General features: G+C 44.6%; 1 protein-coding gene across 1 annotated transcript in view; it reads left to right on the forward strand.

The window, feature by feature from the left end:
* The window catches only part of elp4 (elongator acetyltransferase complex subunit 4), a 49,539-nt gene that overhangs the window by 4,845 nt on the left and 30,316 nt on the right, over positions 1-14,378 (forward strand). Inside the window, exons 3-8 of the mRNA XM_018668015.2 lie at positions 1,413-1,534; positions 2,779-2,913; positions 4,353-4,489; positions 7,082-7,166; positions 9,906-10,094; positions 13,737-13,845. Coding sequence (XP_018523531.1) covers positions 1,413-1,534; positions 2,779-2,913; positions 4,353-4,489; positions 7,082-7,166; positions 9,906-10,094; positions 13,737-13,845 — 777 coding nt within the window. The remainder of the gene's footprint in view (positions 1-1,412; positions 1,535-2,778; positions 2,914-4,352; positions 4,490-7,081; positions 7,167-9,905; positions 10,095-13,736; positions 13,846-14,378) is intronic.

The raw sequence follows: 14,378 nt of genomic DNA on the forward strand, positions 1-14,378 counted from the left end.
CCTCCCCTTACCCCCCGCCTCAACAGCCTAATGACTCCTGGAGGTTCCATTTGTAAGGCTCCCATAGAAACACAACCACAATAGGCCCCATCTTGAGAGGGCCCATCTGGGAGTCTTTGTGGGGCCTGCTGAAAGCCACAAAGGCCTGCTGACCTAGAAACCCATCAATAAGAAAACAGGGAGCCCCACCGACAACAAATTGAAGAGCCATGGAATTTCCTGGGCCATCCTAAGTCCGTAGGTGAGGACGTAGACCGCGAATGTGGGAGGGGGGACATTCTCCGGATGTTCGAGGATGACATGTCAGGATGTCATTCCCAAGCTGTCAGCTGTATGCCCATTACCTTAAACTGTCACTGCTGCCTTTGTCCTTGTGCCCACTGTTTGTCATTGTGTGGAGAGGCCTATGAAATCTTTACAAAATGGTGATTGTGACAGGAAGCAGCAGTAGCATGCTGGGTAGAGTTATGTGCACTGCTCAGGGGGGTTTTCATGGTGATGATGCAGGCTTTTTTCTGTGGATCTTGGGTGTGGAATAGCTGGGTGGCTGCTTTGTGTGCTCCAAGAAAGGCTACCTTTGGGAAAGTATGTTTGACGTTTACAATTAGTTGCCTGAGACACACCAGCAGATGAGAAGCTGAGAATTACCCTCTCAACGTGTGTTTAGAATCTTTTTTTAACTTGTATATGCCTTTTAACCTACTTTCATGATAATAAATTCACCTGATGTGTTAGACACTAGAAACATAATAATGACAGGATGCCATTGCCATTGGAATTGGAATTGAAAAGCAGAGATTCAAGTGAACCAGATGTCAGGAAGCATTTCGACAACAGGCACCATCTTATCCTGCTTCTGCCTTCCACTGTCGGTTGTCCTGACAGCTGGGGTACCTCTGCGTTCGCTGGGAGGGGTCAGGTGAATGCTTAAGACAGGTGTCTCCCTCTCACCTCCGCTGCTGGTTGTGGAAATGAATGGTGAAAGTGGACAAGAAATGCCGCTAAGACCCTAATAAGAGAGCTGCAGATGTCATCTCCGTTTTGATAACACCTGTGTTTTTGTGCCACGTCAATTGTCTCTTCATCTGTTCCCTGCAGAAGGTAGCCCGAGCGTGGTCCTTAGATCAATTACAGTCAGCAGCTGTGATGTGGTCATGAGCTACCGCATCTGTGGTGTCTGAATGAATGATCAGACTGAGACAAGATCTAATGATAGACTTGAGATTGATATATTTTTCATAGGCAGGGTGTTGCACCTACTTTATCATTAAATCCTGTCCTTAGGCCTGCTGACAGTGTTAGCAGCATGGCATTGAATGACGAAAACATACACCAGAATGTTTTTTGTGTATGTTTGAGTTTTTCATTTGAATTTAAATTCTGATTGTTGTTGTCTTTTGTTTCTTTTTTAGAGGAGGACCGATATGATAGCTACTCTCGTATGATCTTAAAGTATTTCCTGGCAGAAGGAGTGGTGTGTCGACATGAACTTTTTGTGGCAGCAGCTCAAGATAACCCTGATGACATCTTACAGGTATGAAAGAGGGTGCCGTCTATTCTGTAACCTCTTAGGAAGGAATTTTGTTATAATTCAAAGTATTTCTTTTCTCAAGCTACATGTCTTGACAAATGATCCACAACAAAGCTAAGATGGCCTCAATGTGTCTACTTAGGCAACATCCCCACACAGCAGCTGTACTGTCAAAAAGACATTTTAGAAAAACATTTGTTTACTCTGTCGTCATCAGAAGATGCTGGAAATAGTCTGTCTACTTTTAGAAGTAGTTTTTGTCACAGTATATCAATCAACCACCACTGTACAGTATTCAGCCTGGTTCACGCTGATCAGACCATGATTTGGCAGGTATTATAGGGGCACAGCTTTCCCCAAGATGCATCAGGGTCAGCAAGGGTATCTGAAAGGTCGAGGGTGGCATGGTTGTCGCATTGTTGAGATGTTTCCCGATGCATCACTCTGTGAAGAGGGCTGTATCCCCAGAAGCTGACTGCCACCCAGCATACAGGAGGAGGGCCTCTCTCCCGCTGATTGATAGTGGGAGGGGTCACAGCCTCACCCTCTCTTTACATATCAAAGACTTATTAAGAGAGGGGGACTCCCAATGGGGATATATCACATCATTTAGTGTTTTCACAGCTACATTCATAGTATGCTAATCTTCAGATGCTAAGTTGTACTTAATGCATTACAATAACATGCACACAAGAAACTAGGAGAAATCAGGTTAAAGCAGGAAATTGGAGAACACATTCACATGCACTGGAACAACACAGTCACTCAAAAACTCACATTTATTTGTGCCAGATAATTAATCAGATTTCCCATCCAACCCTACCATGTTTTTAATCAAAAGATTTTTTTTGTGTGTGTGTGTTTGTTGGACACTTGTGGAACATTTTTCTACTGGTAGCTTTTCAGGGTCTCAGTTTTAATACAGTTTCAACTTTTACTTATTTGAGTTTAATTTTTAGTTAATCTTCAGATTGAATTATTTTTGATACACTGCTCATTCACCCCTCCGCACTGCTGCTGCAACAATACTTTTCCTGAACTCTTTGTCATGCATGTCTGCTCTTGTAGAAACCCAGTTAAGTTTATAAATGGAACTATTTGAATTCTTTAGGAAAAATCTCACTGTTTTTTTTCTAGGTTTTTTTTTTTAATTATTATTTCATCACAATTAAAAACAGGTTTGTTTTTTTAATTTACATGATTTTCATATTTTAAATTCATTGTGTTAATCTTATGTTTTTGTGCAGGAACTCCCGGCTCCCATCTTGGATGATGTTGCCATCCACAAACCAGCAGAGCAGCCCAGGCTGTCTTGTGAACCTCAGGACAGTTTGGATGCGATGAAAATTGCTTGGCGTTATCAGAATCTTCCAAAAGTACAGGTAGTGATCAAATGACAGTTTATATTACCTGTTAATTCTGATAATGGCAGTTTATTTTCAACATACAGTAGACTATAGGTAACATTGTGATGATGCTGCCTTCATTAAAAGTCCAACATATTTCTCTGCTAATGATGGTATGAGAAAGTACAGCACTAGCTCTCTGGTCTTAGTGGTTTGGCAATTGTCTCCACTACTAAATCCATCAGCTTCTAAACTCCTTTGTGAAGTGAATAAGGCCTCAGCCTCTCCTTTCAGAGCTCGACCAGATTACTCACACTTAGCTGGCAATAGGTAGGCTTTTCACTGGTCCCCAACTCACATATACACACATACACACACGCCTGCACCCCTGCTTAGCCTGGGAAACAAGAGTACTTTGCAGCCTGTGCATTGACATGTCTGCTCGCTCAACCCTATGACCCAGACCTGCTCCTCTGTCTTTCCCCAAATCCTTGCCTTTCCCCCTGCTAGGGTCGGCAGCCCTACACTCTTTCTTCCGCTTTGAGGAGAGCTGACCCTCCCCTTCTACTTCTCTGCAGTCTCCCCCCTTCGGTCTATAATCCATATCGCTATGTGGATTAACAGCACACAGTGTGTCCCTGGGGATCCTCTCCCTCTTTCTCTCTCCCTGGAAACTTCTTTATATCTGTGTCCTTTCCTCACCTCTCCCCCTTCCCCTGTAAAATCGTCTTTACAAACCACTAGTAAGCCCCACCAGAGGATTTGCATCTCAAATTCACCCCCAGAGTCAACGCTTACTTTCCCCTTACACACACCTCTCCTGGCATAGCCCACTGTGTTGCTCTCCCGATGAAGACATCAGATCAAAGGTGAGGCCGTCAGGGCGGGGATGGAACGCTAAGCGGGTTGCCTAGCTCACAAAGAGAAGATGAGCCCCTGACCCCCCTGCCCTGCTGACCCCCTCGTCCCGCCAGGAGAGGGACACACCGGGGGCCCTAATCCAGATTAGGAGTAGATTAAGGGCCCCTCTAACAATGGAATCCCTGGTTTCACTGAGAGAGAAGAGCTAAGACTCTCTCTTTCAGCTGCAGGAAAACATCCGCCTTCCCCAGCATCCCTGACACGTTTGCTTTCACAGCCAGAAGTGGACATTTATGTTAAGAAATGATTAAGAGCGTGGTCGTAGTGGTTATTTAACTTCTCTGCTGTAGGAATGTTGAGGAATGACCCATAAACAATGCAATTGCATTACCATAGTATTGTGGATCAAACTCATTTAACATGTTAGAAACACAAATAAGATTATTTCTTTCATGAATTGCTTTATTGTTATCTGAAATTAGTTAAATGCACACCATTTGTTGTAAGAAGCTGAAAACAGGCAGTAGTATCAAATATAGTTTAAAATGCTCTTTAATTAAACAGCTTTAGTGTACATATTCTTTGCCATGAGTCTTACTTGTTGACCTCCTCAGAGTGCCCTGGCATCCTCATCCCGGTTCGGGCACTACTATGACGTCTCCAAGACGATGGAGCCAGAAATTCGCCAAGCAGCCAAGTGGCACCGCTTTTACCTTCCTGAACATCCCACCCAGTCATCACCCGCACACAGGTAAAACGACAAGACATCATCCACAGAACGCATGGAAACCAATGAGACACCATCTGCAGAACACAGGCACACAAACGCGACATCATCCACAAAACACAGTTACACAAATAAGACATCATCTGCGGAACACATGTAAGCAAACATGGCATTGTTCACAGATTACAGGTAAACCAACAATTCAGACAAGCCAACATAATTTGAAGAGGACATGCTATTTAAGCTCTGCAACCACTATTGGCACTAGAATAGCATTTTAGCTTGAAAATGACTGACTTATTATGAGCATTTATTACCTGTAGCTGCAGAATACAATACTTTTTATTATTTTTGTATCAGTAGTTACTGAAATACATTGAATTGCTTCCAAATATAAAAACGTAGAAAGCTGAAAATCAACCCAAATCACTTGCCTGGATGAAAGCTTAAAGCATGCATGCAGGTTTTTTTTATCATATTCACTGAAAATATTGGATTTCAACAAAACAAGTGTTTTTTACTATTTTCTTATCTTAGTATTACTATTCAGTATTTTGTCTTAAATGCTGAATCATTCAGGCTGATTTTAAGTTATTTGTGTCAGTGTAACAACTGATACAAATGAGTTAAAATCAGCCTGGTCTATCCCCTATTCTGAATGGTTTACCGTTGGCCTAAGTCATTCATCCTCTTGGAAAGGTTGCGTATGTCTATTTAAATAAGGACTTTGTTTGCTCAGCGTCTGTTTGATTTCTCCTGCCTTGAGTGTACTTAGGGTTCAGAGGTCATGCAGGCTCTTTACTCAGAGAGTGCTGCTGAACACACAAGGGCACACGAAGGCACTCTCACACACCCTGGGTAAATACAGCAATCTGGAGCACAGAAGATGTGGAGGAGGCTTTATAGAATCCCTCTTCCTTTATTTCGCCAAACAGAGACTGTTTAATGGAGGACCCATGCAAACACATTAAGCGCTATGGATATTCTGTTTAAAATATACATTTTCACAAGAGTGGTCCATGATGCAGGCAGCTAAATATCAGATCACAACTTAATGATGCCTATTAATGGGGAACAAATAAAATAATAAAATATCTCCTCCACAGATGTTAGCAGTGTTTTGTGGCAGTCTAGTGAGTAAGATTGACATGGTGGTACTGTTGTGCCGTTATGGCGTCTGAATGGGTTATAGATCTCACAGACATTTTGACAGCAGGAAACTACACCTGCACTGCACCATTGTGCCCCCAGCCCCGCCCCAAAACTGATACACATATATACATGCACGCACACACTCAGCATATTACACACACACATGTACCACACAAACTCCAAAGCAGGCTACTCCCCCTTGCACGTGTCCACAGCCCCATGTTGATACCCTAGCTGTTAAATTGCTCCGTTTCACTTGAAGGCATAATTGGCACAAATTGCTCTCTAGGTGATACAGATCCTGTTGTTTAAGACCAAGCATCCCCCTTCTCTCCTCCTTTCTTCCCTCGCTGAAAGAGGAATGCTGAGATAAAGAAGCTTCCCCGTGTATGATCCTAATTAGCCAACGCACTAGCCCCTGTAGCTAGGCACCTAGACCTTTTTGGTACCTGAATGAGGGGTGCTCAGTAGGGGTAGCTAAAACACAATGCTGTCCTACACAATGGCTGCCAACCAGAGGCAACCTCCTGCATCGACTGCATGTCAAACCATCCCAGCCCCCTACCTCAGAGCAGGGGCATGGGCAGAGAGGCCAAGGAGGGTAGGTGTCCCTCTTTCACCAAACCAGCTCTATCATTAGCCCCAGCGGGGTCAGGAGGCACCATTGTTGGGCTGAATAACTGAAATAGAGTACATGGATATACTTGGCGCAAGTGTAATCAACACGAGTGTGTATTACTGTTCTTTATGCAGGGTTATTGGCGTGTGACCAATCTATGTGTATCAGCTTTTGTAACCTGCAGGTCGAATTGACAACTGACATAGCAGCCCACTGTGACTCACTACAGAGTGGTCATTACAATGGTGGGGCGTTCCTAAGTGGAGGGTCCTGTGTAAAAAGATGGGGTTAACATTCCCATTGGCCATCCTATAGGCACATGGTGGGCTCAGCAGCAATCCATCCCTTGACTGTTGCTAAATGTCACTCCAATAGTACTGTATGCCCTTTGTCAGTGGTGCACATCTTACCCCTGATTAAACACCAAAATGCTGTTCCCTGTTAATTTTGGATATCAGCCCATTAATCCCTCCTCCCTCCTTCTCATTTATCATATTTGTTGTGAGTACATTTGTGCATATGCGCGTCTCATCTGTCTGTCTGTCTGTCTCGGCACAATCAGATCCTCAGGGAGCTGACAGAGAACCAGTCATGTTGTAATTTAATCAACCAAATAAATTAATTGGATCTCTTGATATGGATCATCTGTCTGCTTCAGTGGCTCCAGAAAAGCACAGTCAGGAGGAACATGCTGCAGTCATCGAGGATTAAGCTACTCCGATGATAGGCTTGGCCCAGTTTTATCAAAATGGTTTCATTTACAGTTTACACCTCCTAAATAACCCTTTTGTGTTTTCTCTCTGGTTGTCTCCTCCGTGATTTCCTCTGCACTGTGCTCTCTCCAGTCCAATGCTCGAATCCTACTCTGCGTTGTTGAAGTCACTTCAAGAGGTTATACACAGGGAGGGCTTTGATGTAGCAGCCTCCATGGTAAGAACCAGAACTGAATGACTGTTTTGCATTTTTTTTCCTTTAACATGAATTCAAAGGTTTGTGCCACATATGTACCGCAACTACAACCTTCTTGAAATTCATAAAATCTCCAGTTGTTTTCAACCATTTTAAGCAAACCAACAGATCCTTTCAAGAAACAACAATCATACTGTGACTCTGTGTATGCATGTAAGGCTAGAACAGCAGCTGACCACCAGTTATGACCACCATTCTCTTTCAACCCATTTAACCAATTGAGTTAAAGTGGAGTGTTAAAAATGTTCAAAGACAGCATGTGTTTTATTTACTTTACTTTATATTAGTAACAAAGGGTCTGGTTTGATCTACAGTTTGTGAATCAGGTCTCCTCTTGGTAATTGTGAATGTCTCTGTGGTTATGACAAAAAACATTGCTAAAATGTGGCAGGCATGTCATAAGTTGCTGCTAGCAATGGTGTGACACAAAAGGAAGCTATGCATTTTTTTGTCTACATGTCATTAAAGTTGAACTCTTTGACTTGCTCATACTTATGTGTACCAGGTTGTAAATATCTGCTAGAAGCCTCACTAATTACTATGAGCACAGTCAAAGTACTTTGCATTTCAGGTATAATGTGTGATATACATTAGAGAATTTTTTTTAAAAAGGGATACCAGATCTGCTCTTCTGTCACATTCCAACCATCACTTTTCGAGTCTGTTTACCTCTCTTTCACCTGCTCGGGTTGGCCTCACCTGTGTCCCAGCTGTGTGTGTCTTACCTTTGACATACTTCTTTTTAATAATCATCAGTCCTCTACAGAATGCCAGAAACATCCATGGCCCCGTCTGTCTCTCTTGGCATTCCTATTTATGTTTTCCACAGGGCCAAGTGTAAGTGTCTGTTAACACTGTCAGATTCCTGCACATATATGTATATATACATATGTACTGTCTGTGTGCGTGTGTGTGTGTGTTCCCTATTCACCTACATTCAGTGACCCCTCTGCTTGTCACCTGGAGCCACCTCTCCCCCTGTCACTCACATACAGGATTTACCTCCAGTACCCCCTACCCTCCCTCCCCGAGCGCTGTCACTCACACACCAGATTAACTGCTGACATCATTAAAGCAGTGTGGCCGCCTGACATGCTGTTGGCACAGTCCAGGAATGTAGACCGGCACAGAGCGACATGGGCACTGGCACAAGAATGCCCAATATGGGTGATAGTCAGTGTGTGTGTGCATTTATTTGTTAATCTGCCATCACAGATTGTTAACAAGATGCAGATTTCATATAAACTGTGTTATGTAAATAACCGATTCGAACAAGGATTAGTCTCCCTGAGCATATTTATGAGAGTCTTTTGAGATGAGTGAGACAGGAGTGGCAGCAGGACTGTGGGTCTCCACAGAGACTGACTGGTGATTAGGTTGTGGTCCCAGCCTGGCTGTAGTCTATATGGCTGGCCTCTGGTCCTTGGCTGGACTCTACTGGCACTGTTCCCTCATTTTTCTATAGGCTAAACTATAGGAGTTAAGTTTGGCATCTCCCCCTGATGTTGCCACAGCAACACTCATGTTACCACAGTTCCCCCCTGCTGGGCTGCACACATAGAAACAGATTTCTAATTCTCTGTCCCTAAAACCTATGGAGGCAAAGCCTGATAAACAAAGAAAGGCCAATTCTAAGAATGACAAAGTAACACACACACACACACACACACACACACACAGAACTAATATTTAAGCATAGTAAGGTGTAGAAATAAAGCACTGATTTTGAATGGTGCAGAAGAGGATGAACTTAGAGTCCAGTGTGAGAGTTCTCCCTTGGGAAACTATGAGTCAACTTTGAAAAACTCCCAGAAACAATGGGGTTTATTTTTCTTAGATGCCTGTGATTCTGATCCAGATCCAAACGAAGCTTAGGTCATACTGTTGGGAGAGGAAGCAATGGGGAGTGGGGCGGAGGAGTTTTTGGGAGGGTCGATATAATAGAGGGGGAGGGCTAACGAAGAGGAGAGGCTGAAAAAAAGGAAAAAAGTGAGCAGATTTTAGGCCAAGCTTTGTTAATCACTCTTGGCTCTCACCTCAGTAATCAGGAGCCATCCTGAAGAAAACCCAAATAAAAGGCAATTGTACTAAAGGTTAAAAACCTCTCACAGTTTGGACAGGCTCCTCCATTCTCCCAGTTTCAGTGATATATATCCCACCACTGTTTGGCCACTTTTTCTCTGTCTTCATGAGAGTGGGTTACCGTTGATCTCTTGTGGTGGTGGTGGTGGGGGGATTTCAAGGGAAGGCACTCCACCCTTACCCAGGCCCCCTTGGCTGCAGAGCATCGCTGTGGTGCCAAGAATGTGCTGGGGTTTCTGGGTGGCGGCCATATTGGAAGCCTGTCTGACAGGTCCATTGTGCGTGTGTCAGATGGCCTCTGTGATTGGGCAGTTGTGTCCAGTCACGTTTGGGCACTGTGTTCCGATCGTCTGTGCTGGTGAGCAGACTGTCCAGTCGCTCTCCCCTAGAGTTTGAGAATACGACCCAAGACAGCACCACCTTTCTGAAAAACTTCAAAAGAAGTTATCCCTTAATCTTAGAGTTGTACTCGGTGAACTTGAGTTAAATGAAAATATATTATTGCATGAGTATGTGCTGTGGCTCTGCTTCAGGAGAGTTAGGGAGAGTTACGTGTCCATGACTTCACACATTTTTTAGAATTCCTGACCCCTTCTTTTTGCTTGTTTTATCCTACAGTCAAAGTCACGTAACATCCTGCGCATTGGGCTTCACTCTCTTGGCTCCACTCTTTGGGGTGATGACCTGAGTTGCCATGACAACCCTAGACACCGCCACGCCCTTGCTACCTTTCTCTACGGACTGCGTGCTTTGCTGAGGTCATCCCTGTCAGTTGCGGTAGTTACTGTACCTTCACATCTCATCCAGGTAAGACGATGTTTGACACATGAGAACAAGTCGACAGAGTTGGTGAACAGAACACAGCTTATCTGATTAGACACTACTAGCTGGCCCCATAGTAGTTATGTACACATTTTGTTGTCTCCTACGCACATTCTTAAGTTGCCCTCAGATAGATAAACAAACAAAATTTGAATGGACTTGAATTTACCAATAACAGACACATTTTTTTGCGCTGATGTTTGAGCCATGTACTTTTGCTTTGTCTCGCTCATTAATGGGGCAGTAAGTTTGAAGTCCTTTGTAGTGGGACCTCCTCTTGACCCTGTGGTTCAGTATCACCCTGGTATGATTCAGGCCCGCGAGGGGCCTCTTTCTCCACGCATCACTCCCCCAACAGACCCAGTCGAGTGCACACTTCATTCAAAGGCCTTTAAATCTATGTTTGTTTATTTAGACTGTAATTACTTGAAGCTGTACACAATGAGACTGTGTGTCTGTGTATGCATTTTATTCTCTTACAAACGTTCCTTCTTGTAGTTGTGTGTGTCTGTCTGTAAGTGTGTGTGGGATTGGGGCGTGTGTGGGGGGGTATGGGTCCACATGCATGCGTCTGTGTCCAGTCTGGCCTCTCAGTGTGAAGGTGGAGTCATCTGCTCAGGCATATGGCAAACCACAGCCCTCCCCCAAACACTCAACCATAGAGGCACACTCACCAGAAAAGCCATCTGAGACTTTCTACCAAAATGTTTCATCCTCGCCCTATGCTTCAAACACCCTACTTCCTCATAGTCCTTGTTCTCAAGAGCACAGAAGCTGTGTTATCTGTGCTCCCTTTATACAAAGATATAGGTCGATGCTTAACTTTGAGAACAGCTGTGTTGTCACAACATGCTCTGGCTCCAGGCCTATAAGCTCAGCGCACAGCGGCCTTGGCCTAGTCAGAAAAGGTAAAGTGGCTAACTAGCAGATGTCAGCTGTGGTGGGAGCGGTCCCCCTGTCCCTCTCTGGCCTGGGTTCCAAACCCTTAATCTGTCTCCTCCCCCTTCTCCACCCTGGGGAGAGAAGTGAATGAGCGGGGGGGGGGGATTTTGGACTGAATCAGGTGTTGGGTGACAAAGCCAACATGAAGGTAATGAGAGGCTGTTAAGATAGGCATCGATGAAATGACCTTATGATTAGTAACACTGTGAATCTCACTTGACATTACTGTCATAAGAGAAGATTCTAAGTAGTCAGCTGAGGTTGCCAGTGTGTGAAAGCTGCTTACATGAAGACAACAGTGTGTTTGGTATTTTAAGTATTGATATGTTAGTAGAGCATCTTTTTGCCAGTGTCTTTGCTTAGATAATTAACTTAGTTAACAGAGTGTGGCCTTTGGAAGACTGTCTAGACTAGTAGCAGTGTGCTAGCTGGCCGAGACCACACTGGACTCTCTATCCATTATTGAGCAGCTTGGGACGCTGAGCAACTCACTGAAAGCCTCCTCACAGCAGCCCAGTGCCACAATCCATCTGAAACATTAATTAGGCTTGTCCTGGCCCGGTCCTCCTCCATCATACTATCTCCTGCTACCACACCCATCCCCAACAATAAACACACACACAAACACAAAGTACACAGTCCACCTTAAAATGCATCCATGTACACCTCGCCTGCTGCTCAGACTAAGTTGTGTCCTGGCCTATGCAAATATTTTGACTCATGGTTTGAGCTGGTCAAGCACAGCTGTTGTGTACCTCAGCCCTCTGTAGTGGCGCTACAAGAGATGGTTTCTTCTACTACTATCAATATTCAGTTGACATTTTGTTTACTTTTAGTCATTGTCCTTAACATCTAACAGCATTCACATACAATGTATTTATTGCCCATGAAAATGTTTAAAAATGTTTACATCAGAAACACAACACATATGCAATATTTAAGATAGTCATCATGGATGCTACAAGTGTCACGTCTTTAATGATGTTGTCTGTGCTTGTAAATTAAATCACTTTCTTTGAAAAAACTCCTCTTCCCATTTCTAGCTTTGGAAGTGTCTCATACAGTGTATAGACTCACTGATCCCAAGACATCAGACCAACAGAAAAGTCATCTCAGAGAGAGGTATTGAATTTTGGGTAGCACTGGGTAAATAGTTTACTTGAAGCTACATCTGCAGTCTAATCTTCGAACACATATGTACACAGTGACATGCCTTACAAACAAACAGTATAACACTGAGCCAAACAAAACCCATTGAGCTAAACACCTACGAGGTTGATCAGTAAATGATCAAGCCCTGCCACGTCATGATCTCCCTGCTCACCTGGTCAGGGTAAGATAATTGCTGGGTTCTCCTTATAACATGTCAGTCACTGGCCATCAGCTGAAGCTCAGGGTGTTCATGGGATTTCCGCTCATGGAATCTGAGCTAATTGAGCCAACATAGACTTTCAGTGGAGAACTGAAATAACTCTTGTTTGAGCCCTTTATCAATTATGAATAACATTTTTAAAAAAGATGTAAGGTGAACATTTCCCTGACCACCTACTTAAACTCAAGGGGCTGTGGAGCATGTGCATGTCTTACTGACCTCATTCTGCCCCCGCTGCCACAGTACTGAACAGCTCTGTGTGGACACTTTGGACTCCGCTGACTTTGAAACTTTTGACTCTTTGCAAAGGATCCTCATCTTTGTATTTAAGTAAGCATAGAAGAGTCATTATGGGCTAGCACAGATAAAGATAAGATTTAGGTGGCTCTTTCACTCACACTGATACTATTGGTGCTGTTGATGTTTTGAATAATTTGATGTGTAAAAAAAAAAAAAAAAAACTCTTACACTGGCTTTAATTGCTGCATGTGAATGACCTCAGATACCCTGTAAGTGCTGGTGGTACTGACTGGTGGGATATGCATACTTTAAAAGTAGGACAAAAATGAAAAAGAAGAAAGAGTGGGGAAAAGACATGAAGGCATGAAAACTGCATTAGGCAGTGGCAGCCAACACAGAGAGAAGGATGTGAATGATTCAAGAGGTGAAGTGATTAATAATGCAGGACTCCCTCTCCCTCCATCCCAACGTCCCTCTCTCTCCCTCCTTCCCCTCCACTCCCTTAACCCTCTGCCTCCATCCTTTTGTATATTTCTCCTTCATTCTTCCCATCTACTGTATTCGCCCCTGATTTGTCCTCTTTGTTGTCAAGTGACCTGACCAAACCAGTAGGGGGAGCTCCCCTCATCAAGCCTCTGTTGCTGTCACCCACTTCCCTGTCCTCCCCTGCTGTGTGCAGGTTTGAGAGTGTGCACCAACCGTGAGCCTCACTGTAAAAACCGTTGTTAGATGAAGTAAAATAATTTCAGTGTGTTGCTCATTGACTTTTCCCGTGCCTCTTTTGTTGATGTTCGCCTAATGTAAGGTGTGTGTCCATTTGTGTGCCCTGACATCACCTGTGTAACCTCTATCAGCGCTCTTTCCCCTCTATACCTCATCACTCTCACCTAAGCCATGGGCAGAAATGACCTGGCCACGGGAAATGATGACCTAATTTAATTGCAACACTGATGGCCCGTCAGGAGGCTTTTAATTACCTGCTCATGTTTTCCCTCTCTCTCCCTCTCTCTCCCTCTCTCTCCCTCTCTCTGCCTCTCTCTCCCTCTCCCTCTCCCTCTCCCTCTCTCCTACAGGACAGAGCTCTAATGGGCAGCATAACCAGGCTATGTGACAATGCCATAGCGCTGGAATCATTCAAAGGCTCTGAGAGAGAGACCAACCCACTCTACAAAGATTACCATGGTAAGAAACACGCACACACACACACACACACACACTCACTTATCTTTGTGTCTCTTTTCCATCAAATACACACACATACACACAGGCAAGTGCATTAAGGCTGGGGCTGGGCTGTGGATGGAGGCAGGGCAGCCCCCTTGCAGGCCAGGCTGTCAGTGCGTGTTAGTGTGCTGCTGCTCAATCAGACGTGCTCCTCAGTAGACAGGCCGGGGGGGATTCAGCTGCCACGCTGTACCCCCTCTCCCTCGCACCCTCACCGCCCCCCTCCCCCTCCATCCCTACCTCCCCCCCCTCCAGCAGAGCCTCTCTCTCTCCCTCTCTCCCCCTCTCGCCTCGCCCCCTCTCCATCCCCGGTCCCATACCCCTGAGGCTCTGGAGCAGAGCAGACCAACACTGGGGAATCGATATTCTCACCATCACTCTCTCTTCCCCTCTGCCTCTATCTCTCTGTCCCTCGCTCAATGTCTCCATGGCCAGCATGCTCTGCTAATAAATGGAGGGCAAGGCTTTCAGTGGGGGGAAGAGGACACTGG

Source organism: Lates calcarifer, linkage group LG2 (genome assembly GCF_001640805.2).
Source record: "Lates calcarifer isolate ASB-BC8 linkage group LG2, TLL_Latcal_v3, whole genome shotgun sequence".
Lineage (NCBI taxonomy): Eukaryota > Metazoa > Chordata > Actinopteri > Centropomidae > Lates > Lates calcarifer.